Here is a 16,953-nt window from a genome sequence, read left to right as displayed (position 1 = left end):
CAAACTATACATTTTTCATAACTTTTAGTGGACTAAATAGGATTATCTTTATTATACATATCAAACAAACTTAAGACACAACACTGCTGCTCACCTGCAAAATGTTTAAATTTGACAGTTGAAATTTTTGCTTTAGTTGTTGGGGCTTGATTTCTAACCATAGTGTAAGGGGGGAAAAATTAAAGTATTTCATGTGGGGGCACACCAGATATAAGCCCAAGGTTTTAGTGTCCATAAATGAGCCTATAAACCGATACTAATACTTCTCTCTCCAGTATTGGTACTGCAGAAGACACATATTCACATATTCCTCTGAAATGTGTTTTTACTGAGCTCTCCTGATGACAGTGAAGATGGCCAGTGTCAGAACTACGATCCCTGCTGCGCCGCCAATCAGAGCTCCCAGAATGCCTTGGTCTATGTTCAGTTGCTCACACCTCTTACCAGCGTAGTAGGTGGCCTGGCGTGATGCACACCTGAAAGATAACCAGATATCATTTTTTTTAGTTATGCAAAATTATTTCTTGAAGCATAAGTAATTGCTTTGCACTATAGTGTCCACACAAATACACATGCTAAACTTGTAATTCTCTTTGGCCTCTTACTGATGACACACCAGTGTGCATACATAGCTTTGTCTATACCAAATAGCAATATTACATTTAGATCAATGGGGTGTGTACATTAGGAGAGATAGAAAACCCTACTCTGTTGTAGTAACAGAGAAACGGTAAAGATTGTGTTTTTGTTGGAAACAAAAAGTTGTAAAAGGGTGTAACTTTGGTTTGAGAAGTGGGAGGGACACAAAATTGGGGGTGCTCCGCCAGAAAAATGTTTTCGATTTGAATCCCATTTCCTGCATTTCTACATACATTAGGGACTATGATGATACAAAATCCAGGAAATAATTAAGTTGATCATAATGATAAATTCTAGAAAGAAAGAATAGTACTAAACTATGTCGCAGAAAAAGAGGTCTTACTTTCTTTATTGTTTAATATAAGGGCGATCGCCAAGACTTGAGAAGAATCATTTTATAGAGTCAAAAATGTTCACAATTTGAAAGTGGGGGGGGACACAAATGGGATTTTGAAAAGTGGGGGGGACATGCCCCCCCCCCCCCGCCCCTGTCCCCAGTGGAAATGAAACCCTAGTTAAAATAAATTTTACCTTGTCATTTTTGGGAAATGGGCTTATTTGCTAAGGTTGGAAGAGAAAATCAATACCACTCTCATGTCTGTGCATTAAGTATACAATTAAAGCCAGTAAGGATTAGCATAGTTTAACATGGCGTCAAGACTAAAAGCAGAGGAAACAGCTAGCAAGGCTCCAAATTTAAAAAATCCACCTACCAACAGCTCATCGATTAACACGTAGCATCTTGTTTCTTTAATCGGTACAAAATCAGAAATTTGTGTTTTTTTAGAGGGAGTTACGAGGTGTATCTTGACACAGAACAGTTTATCCATCCACCAAACACTGGTAATGACAAAACTCCAATAAGTCACTGCAACCAAGTAATAGCTGCAAAACACAAGATAGCTGTCCATAAAACCACAAACTGCCGTTTTTACATTTCTGTTTCTGTATATGTTAGACCAAAAAGATATAACATGCTAATTACTTAGCTCTAGAGGTGCTGGTAGGCAAAACATTTTTTTTACTTTGGAGAGAGACAGGCGAGCTATTTCACCTTGATTCCAATCTTAATGCTAAGCTAATGGACTTTTGGCTAGAGTGGTCTACACTTAACTTTTAAATACGTATGGGTGCAAGTCTTATGTAAGTGCTTACTTTAGCATTAGCCTGTGCCTAATTGACATGGAATTTGAATTCATAGCTTTCAGAGGTGAAATATCCCCAATTCCCAACAAAAAAAAATCAGAAATTCCTACAATAAAAATGTACACATGCAAATACACACGTACACACCTGCATGAGGCTTTCCCTTCACTTTCCACACACACGCCTCCGTTAAAACAAGGGTTGGGATGACAAGGGTTGGCAGCACGGGGTTCTCTGTGTTTTGGAGCCTCCGGTCTCATTTTCACCTCGCTGATTGGCTTCTCATCTGTGATGTCATTACTTTGTGCGGCCGGGTCGACAGGTACCTCAGTCTCGATCAGGTGGGTCAAATCTAACGAAACAACAAGTTGATGAAAATGTTAAATAGTGTGCTATCTCATTCAGGATGGCAAGGTGTGAATATGTACGAGGGAAGTGAGACAAGATTTAAAGTAGCAGGGGAAAAAGGGAATCTGAAATAATTAATATGAACTAAACCGGCATTTGCATGGGTCGGAGCCACTATATGACGGTGGGACAAGTGACTCTTTCTTTACTTATTGATTTGATAACATTAAATAAATAAATTAAATTAAATTAATCAAATAATTGCATGCAAGCATAAAGAGATTCTCAAGTTATATCAATCAAATCAATTTATGTACTTTTTGCTTTTAAACATCTTAGGAAAAAATAACATCTGGGGCCGACCACTTCCTGTGGGTGAAATTACAAAATGTAACCATCATTTTCTAATGCTAGAAAAAATATAAAACCACCTACCACTATTTAGTAGATATTGGTTTCTGTTTATTAGGGGTCCAAGCCCGAGTCTGGAAGAACCAGCGGTAGCAAAGATACGCCGTTCACACAGCAGGGCTGTGGAACCCTATTGTTTTTCTAAGGATTATTTTTCTCCATCATTCCATTGTGCCATTTTCAGGACTGGTCCATAACTCCGCAAGGACCTCAGGCGCAACAATTGACCCACGTGAAAAATCGCGATTTATCAAAACCTACTTTTTCGATCTCCTCCTAGATGGTGCGACCGATTGGCAGGAAACTTGGCAGGTAGCATCTCCAGATTGACCTGACAAAAAGTTATTCAAAGAATTTTGCTACGTTAAAGTATGCGCATTTCACGACCAAACAAATTTTCCTAGCTAGCTACGACACACATATCATATCCTATCTCGGCCAAATTAAATGTTATCAGCAAGAAGATTGAGATCCTTGTTCAACATCCCACTACAATGCTCTGTACCAAATTTGGCGAGGGGGCACTATAATCAATGTTTATTTGTTTTGGCCAATAACTCAATGCATTAATGGGACATTTGCAATTGTAATATCTCTGCAACAGTAAATGCTATCAATACAAAACTTGTGATGCCTGTTCGGCATGCTGCTATGAGGCTGTGTACCAAATTTGGTAAAGATCGGCCATTAGGGAGCGCTATAGTCAACGTAGATGAGTTTTGGCCCTTTTACTCAATCAATGTTAATGGCATATATACATTTTGGTTTTTGCTTTCACGTGCTCCCCAACTCTTTTCTCTCACTCTTTCAATCCAAAATCAACACCATTCATAGGCACCGATACTAGGAAAATACTGCGCACCCACGTGTGCCAGACTGCCAGTAGGCTACATCTTATTTAAAATTAAAGATTGCAGTTGGTGCTAAGTGGAGCGTCTTTCATAGTGTGATTGGTTATGTCGGTAGCATTGATTCTTAATTTCCCACGAAGCTGATCACGGTTACGTGTCAGTTAAACTTTTCATCTCCAATCCTATCTGTATTTGTAAGAAGTGGTGCTGTCCTGAGTTGAAAGAATACTTTACGGCTTTATTATCTAGTTAATAGGTGTGTGTGTGTGTTCGTGTCCATTTGTAAAGTTTTTTTTTTTAAAGGGCATGTGCCTGTGAGCACCCACGGAGGAAAACATAAATCTATGACACCATTTACAACAACCTGACCACCTCCCCTGCTCCTTCAACCAGCACACCTGCCTCCCCCCCTCCACCCTCTCAGTCACTCTCTCATTTCTCTCTGCTGTCCCCTGTGGTCAGGGTGGGTTAAGAAGTTTGTTTATTGTAGAGAAGAGAATCTTGGGGTTGTTGGAGCTGGAGTGTATGAGCCGTGAGTGGTAGTAGGACAGGGCAGTGTTTAGGGTGTGTGTGTTTGTATTGGTGAAGGTAGTCTGTACATGCATAGAAGTGAACTGTTAAATCGGTACATTTGCAACGGCAATGTACCGCAGACCTTGCGGCTCACACCTCTCGATATTTACTGATGTTTGCCTCCCCACCGTCAGGCTTTGGTTTCCGCTTTCATGCCCCCTGGGGGCATCGGGGCCGACTGGCATCGGTGGCTTGGACCCTGTCATAACTGCTTGCAGTTCTAGTTGTATTTATTATTTATTCTTCTTCATGTTTAATATGTTTGTTTGTGTACGTATGCACCAATCACCAAGGCATATTCCACGTGACTACTGTGGCAATAAATTCCTTTCTGATTCTGTTAAAAGGCAACAGAATACATGAAATGAAATCTACTCTCTCTTTCTCTCTGAGTTTTGGGGAAGAGTCCATTAAGATTCTCCCACCAACATTTACAGTGCTTCCTACGCCCATGAGCATTTGCATTAGCCTTTTTTTTAAATGTAGAAAATTAGCTTTCGTTTGGCAGACTATTTGATGTAGGAATAACCTGTATAGAGCTGATATTTCTGATTCTCACCGTTAAATTCAGCAGTGATGATGAGGTCATCGTTCTTGAGGAAACTCCTCCTGTGCAATTGCTTGTGAGAAATGAATGTGCTCCAGCCAAAGTCTTTACCGCGGTGGCACTGGCAGCTGTCATCCCACACCGCTCCTGAAGCCGCTGTTGGTTTGTTCCAGCGGGGATCAGAGTCTGAGGGGGGGAAATAGAATATATAAATAAATAAATAAATATTATAAACAAATGTGCATTTCTGAATTCCATATATTGATTTTGACACAGGATGGCAGGGTGGGTGTTAGGAATATTTACTAGTACAGTAGAGAACAGTCATCTTAAAAGAATGGCTGTTCTTGGGGAAAATCACATACACATAGTGATACACACACAGAGCACTGACATTTGAGGGTGTGGAGGCAGTTAGACTGGGTTGAAATAGTTTGAATTCTTTTTAAAGTAACTTGACACCATCATTGTAAACGAGTGAACAATACCTGGGGGGAAGGGAGAGTGGGAAATCTCTTTTCAGGGTCTTGGCACTTGATCCATGGATCAAGTGCCAAGAAGCTGGGACCAGCCTGTGCACCAACCAGGAAGCGCCAAAGTTTAAACCACGGCAGCGTCCCGCCTTAGTATTAAGCAATCACAATAGCCTGCACATTTTCATATATTGAGCTGTGACTTTTGAACAGCATTCTTTTTGAAAGATCATTGTATACAAGTCTCTATTATTATTCCAGCTTTAATAAACCACCTTAACTGACCAACTGGACTGCATCATCGGACATGTGAAGCCTGATTGTTCAAGATGAACAGGTTTGGTCAGAACAAACAGAAAGGGACGGTGATAGGGTAAAAGATTATGGATTTCCTTTTGTTTTTAAATAACAGGTAACAGGTGAACCACACAGAATGTAGTACCATGATGATTGTGGTGGAACTTCCAGCTTACGAACTCATGCTATATAAGTTGAAAGAATGGTAACACAGGTGCAACAAAGCAGGCCTGCTTAGTTCGTTCAGGGAATGATTGTTAAGGTTAACAAGGAATATGTTTACAGCATTTTATCTACCTGGGACGTTTTGGGACCAATTGGCGGGGATTGCTGTGAACAAAGTACATACGGCGATACACTGGCAAGAGCAAATGACATATAACCATGTATCCAGCTAATCTAAATAGCTCACGTTATTGTATTGTGTAAACAGTTATCTTTATTTTATATTGCATGTGGCATTTTATTTTCAGGTCAGTGTCCAACATAATCTCATAACATATCCAGGCAGAGAAGTACTTCAACGTTGTGCCTCCAGAGATAATGGGAGACATAACAGCTGTATGATAACACAGTGCTGCCTCATCCTGCCAAGATCATGGAGAAAGTAAACACATAACACATCAGGGTATTGATGGTAATGGCAAATATGTTTTAAATTACGGTCCCAATGTTGGTTTCATGTTTTGACACTGTATTTGGAAATATTGTGGAATTTGTGCTGAAATGTCATTTTTCAATGCTGTGATAACCACAAATAAAATTCCATTCACCTTTATTGTATTGGTGTGAAGCAAATAAAACCCTAACTAATTGCATGGCTATATTCAACTACATGTAATTCAGTTAACCTCACCCTTTTATCAAGCTAGACAACTCTATTTTACCTAAATGCCAGTGACCTGGGCCTACCTGTAGTGAAGCTTCTTGTAGAAGACATTCTCAGTTTTACATCAGGGTCCTGGTCCATGGCAACAATGATTGCCTGCCTGTTTTCGGCGGGCCATTGCATCACTGCATCATTTTCCCCACTGCAGAGGTGCAAGTTCATACCAACATAGTCTGGGTAATCGCTGTCTTTTCCATTTGGGTAAACACTGACACCGAATGAGTAGCCCTCCGAGTTGTAGAAGCACTTGCTTTTAACCGCACTGCCATTAGGAGTGGTGGCGAGAACATGGGTGAAGTTGTGGATTTGCCAGAGAGCACTGGGGCAAATGGTCTCGGTAAGAGTGATGTCATCGATTAAGATGGCACCCGAGGAGTTGGATGATCCTCTGATGCCTTGGAAGGAATAGCGGAACTTCTCTGTCACCTTGAGAGTTACATGGGCTATTTTCCAGGCAGCATCTCCATTACCTGACAGACAAAAAGCAGGTGATTTATTGTACATATTATTATATTATTGGGAATTATTCATGAATTGAAAGGAAGTATTTAAAGCCATACTAGTCTGGATCGACGGAAGTACATTTCCAGGATAATTGCCTGATATCCCTCACCTTCCACTCTCTGTGGGTTGCCGTTCTCAACAACAAACTTCGAGCTAGCAAGCTATACGCTGAAAATTTGAATTGTGCAACAAAGCAGGCCTGCTTGGTTCGTTCAGGGAATGATTGTTCAGATTAACAAGGAATATGTTTATGGCATTTACTATGTAACTGGGACGAGGGGATTGCTGTGGACAAAGTACACTGGCAAAAGCAAATTACATATAACCATGTATCCAGGTAATTTAAATAGCTCACGTTACTGTATTGTGTTAACAGTCAACTTTATTTTATACTGTATGTGGCATTTTATTTTAGCAAATGTTCCACCAAAACAAGTTCCTTCCCAAGACTATTCTGCAGATCCATCGTGTCCGGAGCTTAGTGCCGCCCAAGGCAGTTGTGATTGGTTTAAAAAAATGCAAACAATCCAGAGCGTTGTTTTATATTTTATCCCAGAATGTATGTGTGGTGTAGCCAAACTTTACTATGCAGTGGTGTGAAGATAGGTCTGGTAAACAGTCTTGTATAAAGTACTTGAAAGCAATACTTGAGTAAAAGTATCTTACCAGAAAATGACTTTGGTAAAAGCTAAGATCACCTTTTAGAATATTACTTGAGTAAAAGTCTTAAAGTATCTGGTATTTACTGTACTTAAGTATTAGCTTTCTAATAGTGAAGCATAATATTCAGGGTTTCCACACCTTCTTAAACATCAAATCTGACATCAACAAAGAAAAAAACAGAAACAGAATTTCATTTTTTGTGAGAAGGAATCTTTCACTCCCATCGTACGAAAACATTTCTTGCAAGTAAGGAGTAACAAAGATGCTTAAGGGAAATGTAGTAGAGTAAAAATATACATTTTATTTAGGATATGTAGTAAAGTAAAAGTTTCCAGAAATATAAGTAACGAAGTAAAGTACAGATATGTGAAATTTCTTCTTAAATACAGTAACAAAGTATTTGTACTTTGTTACATTACAATACTGCTGGTAAACTATAGCCGCATGGGCCAGAATGAGATTCTTCAGCATAAATATCACGGTTTAACGGTATTGCGGTATTGGAATTACAGCTATATAATTATTATTTTGAAATGTCTATGTAAAAAACAACATTTTTTCCATTGAACACAATAGAGCTGTCAGTCTTTCTGTATAATACCATTCGAATTTCATTTGTTATTTTTTTAAATATTCTAATAATATTCAAATATTAAATGCTCAAATGCAGCCTGTTATAAATATGTGCGACACTACTCAGGCTTATGCATTGTCAATGCCACTATAAGCATGTGGTTGTTGTTACACGTTCTGTTCACTAGAGGGACTTCCAACATCAGCCTGGCCTTGAAGGGGATCAACGTCTGGCACGCCGCTCTCTGTTTACATTATTTTCCACCACGCACACAGCGACAAACATAAATCAACAGAGAACTATGTAATGAAACATTATCTAACAAGTGTATTGAAGTGGCTCTGTTGTAAAGGCTAACGGTGCTCGGTTAGCACAATGACATCATGTTAGAAAGCACAGCCAAAACGATTTGTCATAAACTATATATTGTAACAATAGTGTTAGCCACGATGCTAACGGCATTGATAATTAAGCCTTGCTAATTAAACAGTGCTGCCACTACTATTTTAGTGATTTATAAGCAACATGTTTCTTGTAGATTGTCACCTTACTGAAAATACAGCTGTTAGAAGGTAATATATGAAGTCGAAGCTAACTCTGACAGTTGTAGGGCGCCGCTAACATTAACTTGAGCTGTCTCCATGAAGCTCCCAGCTAAGCTCCTATAACTTGCGATGCAGTTAGGAAACCAGAATGAGCTAGCTAACTATTGATAACATAAGCATTTTGGATGTTGATTTTAAAGTAATGTTAAAAAAAAAAATGTATTTTCCATCCTTCCGATTTCCAGCCGCAGCCTGTCACTCCCCCCTGTACTAACTCGGTACGTAACGTTAGCTCACGTGACTTATTGTTCATCAGACATGAGAAAAGGGAGATTAGCTAACGTTAGCCAACCTATTTATAAAAAAAAAATCACATTTGAATAGTAATATCAGCATTCAAATAGTATTGATGTTTTTACTATTCAAATTATATTTGACTTTCGGAATTCATTCCAAAAGTCAAATGTAATTTATTTTTAACACACTGCACACTGGCAGGGAGTGGGATTTCTAAAGTGCACTTTCTGTTGAAGACATAAAAAACAGCTCATACCGCAGGAACGGTACGACGGAAAATGTTAGTGGTTTTGAAACCGTGACATAAACCGTAAATAAATAACATATTTAATATATTTAACATATAACACATAAAACCGTGGTATACCTTGAAACCAGTAATGGGCCCATGCCTAGTTTTATATTAATCTTACAATGCAATAAACTTCACCACTGCATGGATAGTAAGTGTTTTTCAATAAGGATTTGGAAGTGACAACATTTAAGAATGCACTCTGCATTAGACAGTGTATTATGTGCTGGCACATGAGTGATAAAATAAAATACCTGTAATGGTGTGGATCTTCTTGAAACTGCGTGGAGTCCCTGTCCCATCATCAGTCCTGACCCATATGACCAGTTTGTCCCCAGCGGCTCCTGTCATCTTGTAGAAGAACTCCAGGCACTGCTCGTCTCTCTTGGGGTAGAGGATACGTGACTCCAGCAAGGCGCTGCTTCCAGCTGCGCCCGAAGATGTGTCAAACTTCATGAAGTAGCCAGAATCTAGAAAAAAAGAGTGGCCATTGGTACATATTGTGTTAACTAACGACTGGGATTGAAAAATAATGTTATTTATGTCCAGTTACAACAGTATTTACCCAATTGGCTAAAAAGCTAAGAAGCATTTTAATAGCATTGTAAGACAAGAAATTGAATGACATTATTGTTGTCCTTTGCATATGGCAAAACCAGTCACTGGGCAAAACACACACAAATAATCACTCACTAAATGCATGTTTTTGATGTAACTATTTCATGTAAATATTCAATCTTTTTTCAGTAAATCTCATAAGAAAAAGATATGATGCATTTGGGGGATGGAAAAAATTTAATTACAAGATTTTTCTTTTTCAGATTTATGTTTGATATTTGCGTATGAGCTAGAAAATCAGCTCGGTACCTCTGCAGCGCCCTGCCAGGGTGTGGTCTGTATCAGCTGGACTGCTCAGCATCTGGGCCCAGTCTGCGGTGTCCTCCTCATTCTGGATCATTCCACAGATGTTGATCAGCTCAAAGGAGCACTGATCCAAGAGAGTGTGTGTGTTGGCTGGAACAGGACAGTTATCTACAGTCAACCTACAAAGCTTAAAGCACTAGGGATGTAACGATGCATTGTGAATCGGTTAAAAATTGACATAAATGGGTAAATATTACAACCGGTTGAGATATGAATCGTGATGCAATTTCTAAACAGCCTAGGGCGTAAGTCACTTGTTTGACTTCAGACGTCACTACGTGTTCTAAGTTTATTTAATTGACTTCAGAAATCACAACTTTTTCTAAGTTTATTTAATTGGTATTTTTTTTAAGAGATTTTTTTAAAGACAATTATTATTTTTGGCCATTTCTGCCTTTAATGGATAGGACAGCTGAGATACGAAAGGGGGTAAGACATGCAGGAAACTGTCACAGAAACCTGAAACTCAAAACCTGGACCTTCTGCGCCGAGGAATAAACCTCTACATATGTGCGCCCGCTCTACCAACTGAGCTAACCCGGCGAAATTTGAAGAGATTTTTATTCAGTTAATATGATGTGGGAATTGTTTTACAAATCTAATTCTTAATATTTTATTAAATTTTTTGTTATTTAAGATAAAATACAATTTCATTTGCACTTTTGATAAGAGGACACATCTGTCGTTTTGCACAGCTTATATAAAAAAAAGGAAATGTCTTTCAGTCATTTGTCTAAAATCCTGAATTGTGAGTTGAGTGTATTGTTAGACCACTATGAAGCACTACAGATAGGAAAGGAGTAAATACTCAAAATATATATAGATTTTGAAGATGATTGTTTAGATTTTTTTGGCCTTCATGTCATAGGATAGCTGAAAACAGGAAAGGGGGAGAGAGAGGGGGGATGACATGCAGGAAACGGAAGCGGGTCGGACTTGAACCTGGGCCACTGTGCTAAGGACAGTGCGCTCCAGAGGTGCTGCGAGCAATCGCAGCCATGTAAGTCAATGCTTGATATTGCACCAACCGCGCCATGGCGCGTCCCAGAGCTGGCATTAAGCGGCTCTCAGCTCTGCTCCACCAAAGATACGCACCAGGTCTATTTTCACGCGAGCCGCGGGGCGTACAGTGAACAGCGAGAGCATCCAGTCAATTTACCAAAAAACAACCCCCAATATCGTATATGTCTCCTACAACTCCTTTTCTAACACCGACGATGAGAGATTCATCTTGGAGGTTGAAAAAGATAATATAACATCATAGATCCTTTTTATACTCCAGAAAAGAGAAGGCATGGAGTTAAATTGCAGGAGTGCTTGGAGTGGAAGGTAGATACTAGCTTAATAAACAGGTGATTGTTCTTTCAAGTACATGTAGAGACAATAAAATATTAAAAATCGAGTCAGGCAGGCAAGATGCTCCGCTTCTGAGATGCTCCGGGTGTGGTAAGGCACGTGGCGAAGGATGGAACAAAACCACAGTGCAGCCCGAACACAGTGCAGACGCGCCCAGTGGAAAATAGGGGTGAGGCTCAGTTCTTAGCACAGTGGCCTAGGTTCAAGTCCGACCCGTGTCCGTTTCCTGCATGTCATCCCCCCTCTCTGTCTTCAGCTATCCTATCTAATAAAGGCCAAACAATAGTCTTAAAAAATAAATTTTGAGCATGTACTCCTTTCCTGTCTGTAGTGCTGTATAGGGGTGTAAAACACTAAAACAATTGGAAAAGCTGATGGAGGACTACTGTGATCATTCTTTTAGTGCAGCCTTAAAGATGAGAGCATAAATGTATTTCAGGTCAAATGTGAAAACAAATCAGTAATTTACCTAAATATCTGGATTTTACAGATTCTTAATTAACATCTTTCCTGCCAGGATATTGGATTTGAACCATATGCCTTTCACTAACCGTCAGGAGGACTTGAAAGGAGTCACTCACCACAGTCGTACATGCGGTTGAGCCTGGTGATGTCTACCGCACTGAAGTCCAGCCGCTGGCCGATGACCTCATTAAAATACGGTATGGTGGTGGTGATCGTGGGGATGCTTTCGTTCTTGTTGAAGGACAGTGGCCTGTAGTGCATGATGGACTCATAGTCATATGGCGTGTTCAGATCAGTGATAAAGTCATCCTCATACTTTTCAAAATTGTGGTCCTTCCCTGTGACGAGAAAGTAATATTGTCATGTAGATACTCAGGGGACAATATCAACTCCTTCAAACAGTGCTACCATGTAACAAATGTATATGTAGAAGCTTTAAAACCTCCTATCCTTTTAAAAGTATGATAATTTGGTAGAATTCATCAGCCATGATGGATATCATCGATATCAATGCTGATATTGTGTGTGTGTGTGTGTGTGTGTGTGTGTGTGTGTGTGTGTGTGTGTGTGTGTGTGTGTGTGTGTGTGTGTGTGTGCGTGTGCATTTTGCCAGGTGTTTACATTTCTGTCTGTCTGTGGAGAGATTTTGTCACCGTGATAGCTGGTTCCATAAGTGATTTTCCCCATTCAATATGCTCGATGGTGTTTTTTGCCTCCAACGGCTAACCCTAACCTTAACCCTAAACATAACCATTGCTGCACTGCCTGGAAGGAGACGATGGGGGCAAAAAACACCAAAGACCATTCAATATCTCCATTGACGTTTCAGAAAATGCGTATATCATGACTTTTAAGTAAATATGACAGAAAGTTAGTTTTATAAGGCTTACCTACTACACATTTAAAACACGGTTAATATTATACAGACTTGTGGCTTTTACAGCGGCATAAGCGTAGCTTGTGATAAGTCTCCCTTGGATGGTTTAGACATTATGGCTAATAATCAAAATACCTATGTAGAAAATGAACGGAATAGTCACTTCCAGAACCGTACTGTTGACCTCTATTGATCCCCCTACTTTACGCCCCTGGCTCGCATTGGCATCACGGCTGGTGTGATCCCATTGCAAGATGGCTTACAATATTTCTGTCTGTCTATCTGCGACCAGATTTAGTCATTGGAGTATTCCCTATAACCCTGGCCACAGCCATGAATAAAACAAAACGTGAAATAGTTGTGACCCACCTTCTTCAATCTGGTCCCACCAGATTTTGACATAGTCGTCTCTATCTGAGCGAGACTGTTCATGGTAAAAGCCCAGAGCATGGAGGAGCTCATGCTGCACAATAGCCTTAGTGTCACATCTGGCTCCAATGGACACATTCTGGCCTGTTCTATCATCTCCAACATATGACCAGCATCTGAATTGATAGAATAGAAAAATTCAGACGACAACAAAATCAACCTAAGGTGCTGTTACTGTTCATTTCATCACATCTCCTAATCGTAACGCCTTTGATGACTTGACAGCATGGCCTATAAACTTTCGCAACAGCCGAGATCATTAATCAGGCCGAGTCAGCATGGAGAAATGCAGCTCACCCTGACAGCTTGGTGAAGGAGATGTAGCTGCTCTCGCCCTCATAGGGCTTGAAGTCCACACAGGATCTCAAACGGTATTCCTCAAAAGCCTGGAGGATCACACCTTTAGCATTCAGGTCTAGAATAAAGGAAATTCATTTCCAAATCAGTACATTAACATGTACCTAGTCATCAAATTACTTGTTGGTGGAAATGTGTTCTTTTGACAACAGTGTACCTAAAGAATCAGTTAAGATATAGGGGATGGGGAACTTCCATCGTCTAGTTTGATCAAGGATTGCATTCCTGCTGGGCTGCAAAACACATTGAAAGCATTGAGCGTATGCTTTTAAGTTCTTGACGAACACCATCTCTACTCAGACTCTCTGTATACTCACATCAACAGCGATGTCTCCCTCAAACAGGTGTGTTAACCCTAAAACAGTGAAAAACACGTGTTTAGTACACATGAATATCAGTCAGCAAAGCATATGATACACAACAGACAACAGAAGACAGTGTTAAAACAACACATTCTCACTTCCAACTCGGAATAATAGCTAGTGAGGCTAGGTCAGGACTCCTTGGCGTCACTTTTTTTAACGCTCTGGGTCGGGAACACTTGGCGTCATTTTTAACTTGCAGGGTAAAACCACTTAGTTAGGGCTAGGGAAACAGCAACACATTCTCACTCCCAACTCATTAAATACTTAAATCATCACAGATTTAAATACTGAAATACTTGGTCAGGACCCCTTGGCGTCACTTTTTGATGCTCTGGGTTGGGACCACTTAGTTATGGTTAAGGAGTTACAAAAAATTTACGTTTAAGTCACATGCATGAGAATAACGGGACACAAACCCCGGTCTCCTGGGTGAAAGTCCTGTGTTGTTTGACCAATCCACTACCCCAACCTGCTTCGTTACGCAGTGGGGGGGGGGATACAGAATAGAAAATCTGCTTAGAAATACAGGAAATATTGAATAGGATAGAACAACACAATGTGATTCTGCTAAATAAAATATGACATTCATTAATAATTTGCCTTGTTTTCATTTTAAACAAATTGTATATCGGAACACAATACACATTTTCTATGGGCTCAGTCTGCCACTTTGAAAAAAACAATTCCAGTGCTTGTTTCATAGTATCAGAATTTTGGATAGTCATCATGGACACATGAATTGGCCATGTGACAAGTGCTGGGAAGATTGTCAGAACAGGCAGCCAAGTGACAGTACTCTGATCCAATGGAAGTCACCATTGTCGGATTGACAGCACTCTAGCCCAATGGATTGGTGGGGGGGGTGTCGGTTCAGGAGGGGCCAATCATATTTCATATATTCATATATAAAAAATATACCTCTATTGATGTCAAGTATGTCGTCACTCAGTTCACCAGCATCTGCATTATCACCTGGAAGAAACGTTTATTGTTACATCGCAAAAGTAAAAAAAAAAAAGCCTGTTTTATTTGAATATGATCAATAAAGTAAATTGGAACCAACCGATATGTGTGGTAACAGCTTGCACCTAGCACATAAAAAGAGATACATCCACAAAAAAAATTATTTTTTTGTTTGTTTCTCAATTAGATTCAATTTCAAACACTTATATACTTCGTATACATATAATTAAATACATACCTTCAAAACCACAAAGACTCCAATAAGCGCAGCGATTTTCCCCCAACTGTCTCCAGAGCCCATGTCGTTATCCAGACACAAACCTGTTTCTCTCACGCTAGTGTGAACATGTCCATGGAGACAGCAGCTGGAAGGGAACTTTGATCAGGATTAAAGTGTTTAATGAGTAACAGGCGTCTCTTATACAACTGACATGTTGTCAGCTGTTCCGGCATGCACAGAAAATGACAGCAATAAGATGTCGATCCTGTACAGAGGCAATAGAATCAACATTACATTGATATGAACTCTGATCTTAAGTCTGACAAAACATGCAATTATGTTGTTAATGCGTTTGACTTTGGTTAGTTTATAAAGCATCGAACGATTTAGAAAGCCTCAAGATGGCTATGGCTCAAGAGATGAGATCCATGGGGGTAAAAAATAACTAGATTTGCCAACTGGACGCAAGCTAGGGTCTGATCCGCCTCAGCTGGGTCGCCTGGATGAGGGTGTATAATGTTGAAAGACCCGAAACACCCAATGATTCCAGGAACATCAGTGAAGATGTGTCCAGCAGCATCAATAGATGTATTTGCACATGGCCAAAATACATTTTTGATCTGCTGCTATATTAGGAACCACCCAGACCTCTCAGGTGGTCTGGGACGGGTCTCCTTAGAGAACTAGAACTAAACATTGAGAACAGGCATTCAGTTTTTTTGCACCAGATATTATGAACAAACTCCCAGAAATGTGCAGGTCCACTGCATCTCTCAGGTCTTTTACATCAAGGCTGAAGACCTTCTTCTTTTTGATGCTGTCTTTTTTTACAGTAATTGTTCATTTCTTACATGCACTGTAACATTTATTCTTGTGTTTCATACCTGTCTTATATTTTTTTATATTCTCTTTAACAGATGTTTTTACGGAGCCCCAGACATGACATCTGAAAAAAATCTGTGGACATGAAAAAAGTAGTTTCGCCTACTTCCCACTAAGCACATCGCCTCGATGTAGGCGTATTGGCGATGTAATGTACAGTATATGGATAATTTGCTCACTGTGCTAATGTCCCCAAGACTTTGCTCCGCGACCAATCAGGCAGACTCCTGTTCATGTGAACTGTTCTTGTACGCTGATGAGCGTACACTAGAGAGTACCCTGAGCTCTGAGCTTTCGTCTGTAAACAACTGGCTGATTGACAATAAGCTGTCCCTACATTTTGGTAAGACAGAGGCCATCTTGTTCGGTTCAAAATACAGATTGAGTAGATGCTCGGAATTTAGGGTCAGTTTGAATAATATTGAGGTCAGTACAAAAACGTCAGTAAAATACCTGGTTGTATCCTAGAAAACAACTTGATGGCAGGAATATGGCCAACAAGGTTTTAGAAAGGTCAACAAAGATCATCTTAGCAAATGCCTTCATTTTAACCCACTTTGAATTTGCATGTGTAGGTTTGAAGGCCTAACAAACCGACTTAAAGGGAGGCTGCAAACAGCACAGAATAAATTAATAAGAGTAATTCTGAACTTGGGCCATAGATCGCATATAGGTAGGTCACAATTTGTTGAGCTCAACTGGCTCCATAAAATATTGTTTGGTAGTGTCCCAATTTTTTTGTCGTGTCTTATAACTAAGGTAAAGGACACACACAATATTTATACTCGTGGCAGCATATCTGACCCGTGTCCTTTTTTTTTAGACAGTGTTAGGGAAAGGAACCTTTGCCTATATAGGGGCAGTTCAGTGGAACAAGTTAGATCGTTATATTAAAGTCATTTCCAGCCTGAACTCTTTTAAAAAGAGTATCAAGGTCTGGTTATTAGAGAGGGTTGCGGAATAGATCAAAGGGCAAGTTACCATTTTTATTTTTATTTATTTAAGAACAATGTTTTTATGTTATGTTATTGTCATATGTGTTGAGGACCACAATGGAAATAAGTCC

The 16,953-nt window shown here is 39.7% G+C and overlaps 1 protein-coding gene across 1 annotated transcript; it reads right to left on the bottom strand.

Moving 5' to 3' along the window:
• Nucleotides 1-39: 39 nt before the first annotated feature.
• Nucleotides 40-15,086, bottom strand: mep1a.2 (meprin A, alpha (PABA peptide hydrolase), tandem duplicate 2). Its single transcript, XM_078275424.1, has 14 exons — nucleotides 15,024-15,086; nucleotides 14,886-14,910; nucleotides 14,741-14,794; nucleotides 13,775-13,812; nucleotides 13,615-13,690; nucleotides 13,398-13,515; nucleotides 13,041-13,216; nucleotides 11,911-12,132; nucleotides 9,917-10,063; nucleotides 9,304-9,519; nucleotides 6,198-6,644; nucleotides 4,528-4,701; nucleotides 1,933-2,137; nucleotides 40-476 (listed from the first exon to the last, which is right to left on the bottom strand). The coding sequence occupies exons 1-14, from the start codon at nucleotides 15,084-15,086 to the stop codon at nucleotides 326-328; spliced, it is 2,112 nt and encodes a 703-aa protein (XP_078131550.1). The 3' UTR covers nucleotides 40-325.
• Between the last annotated feature and the right edge of the window lie 1,867 nt (nucleotides 15,087-16,953).

Source organism: Sander vitreus, chromosome 18 (genome assembly GCF_031162955.1).
Source record: "Sander vitreus isolate 19-12246 chromosome 18, sanVit1, whole genome shotgun sequence".
NCBI lineage: Eukaryota > Metazoa > Chordata > Actinopteri > Perciformes > Percidae > Sander > Sander vitreus.
Note: the sequence above shows the minus strand (reverse complement) of the source record. Positions and strands in the feature narration are given on the sequence as shown.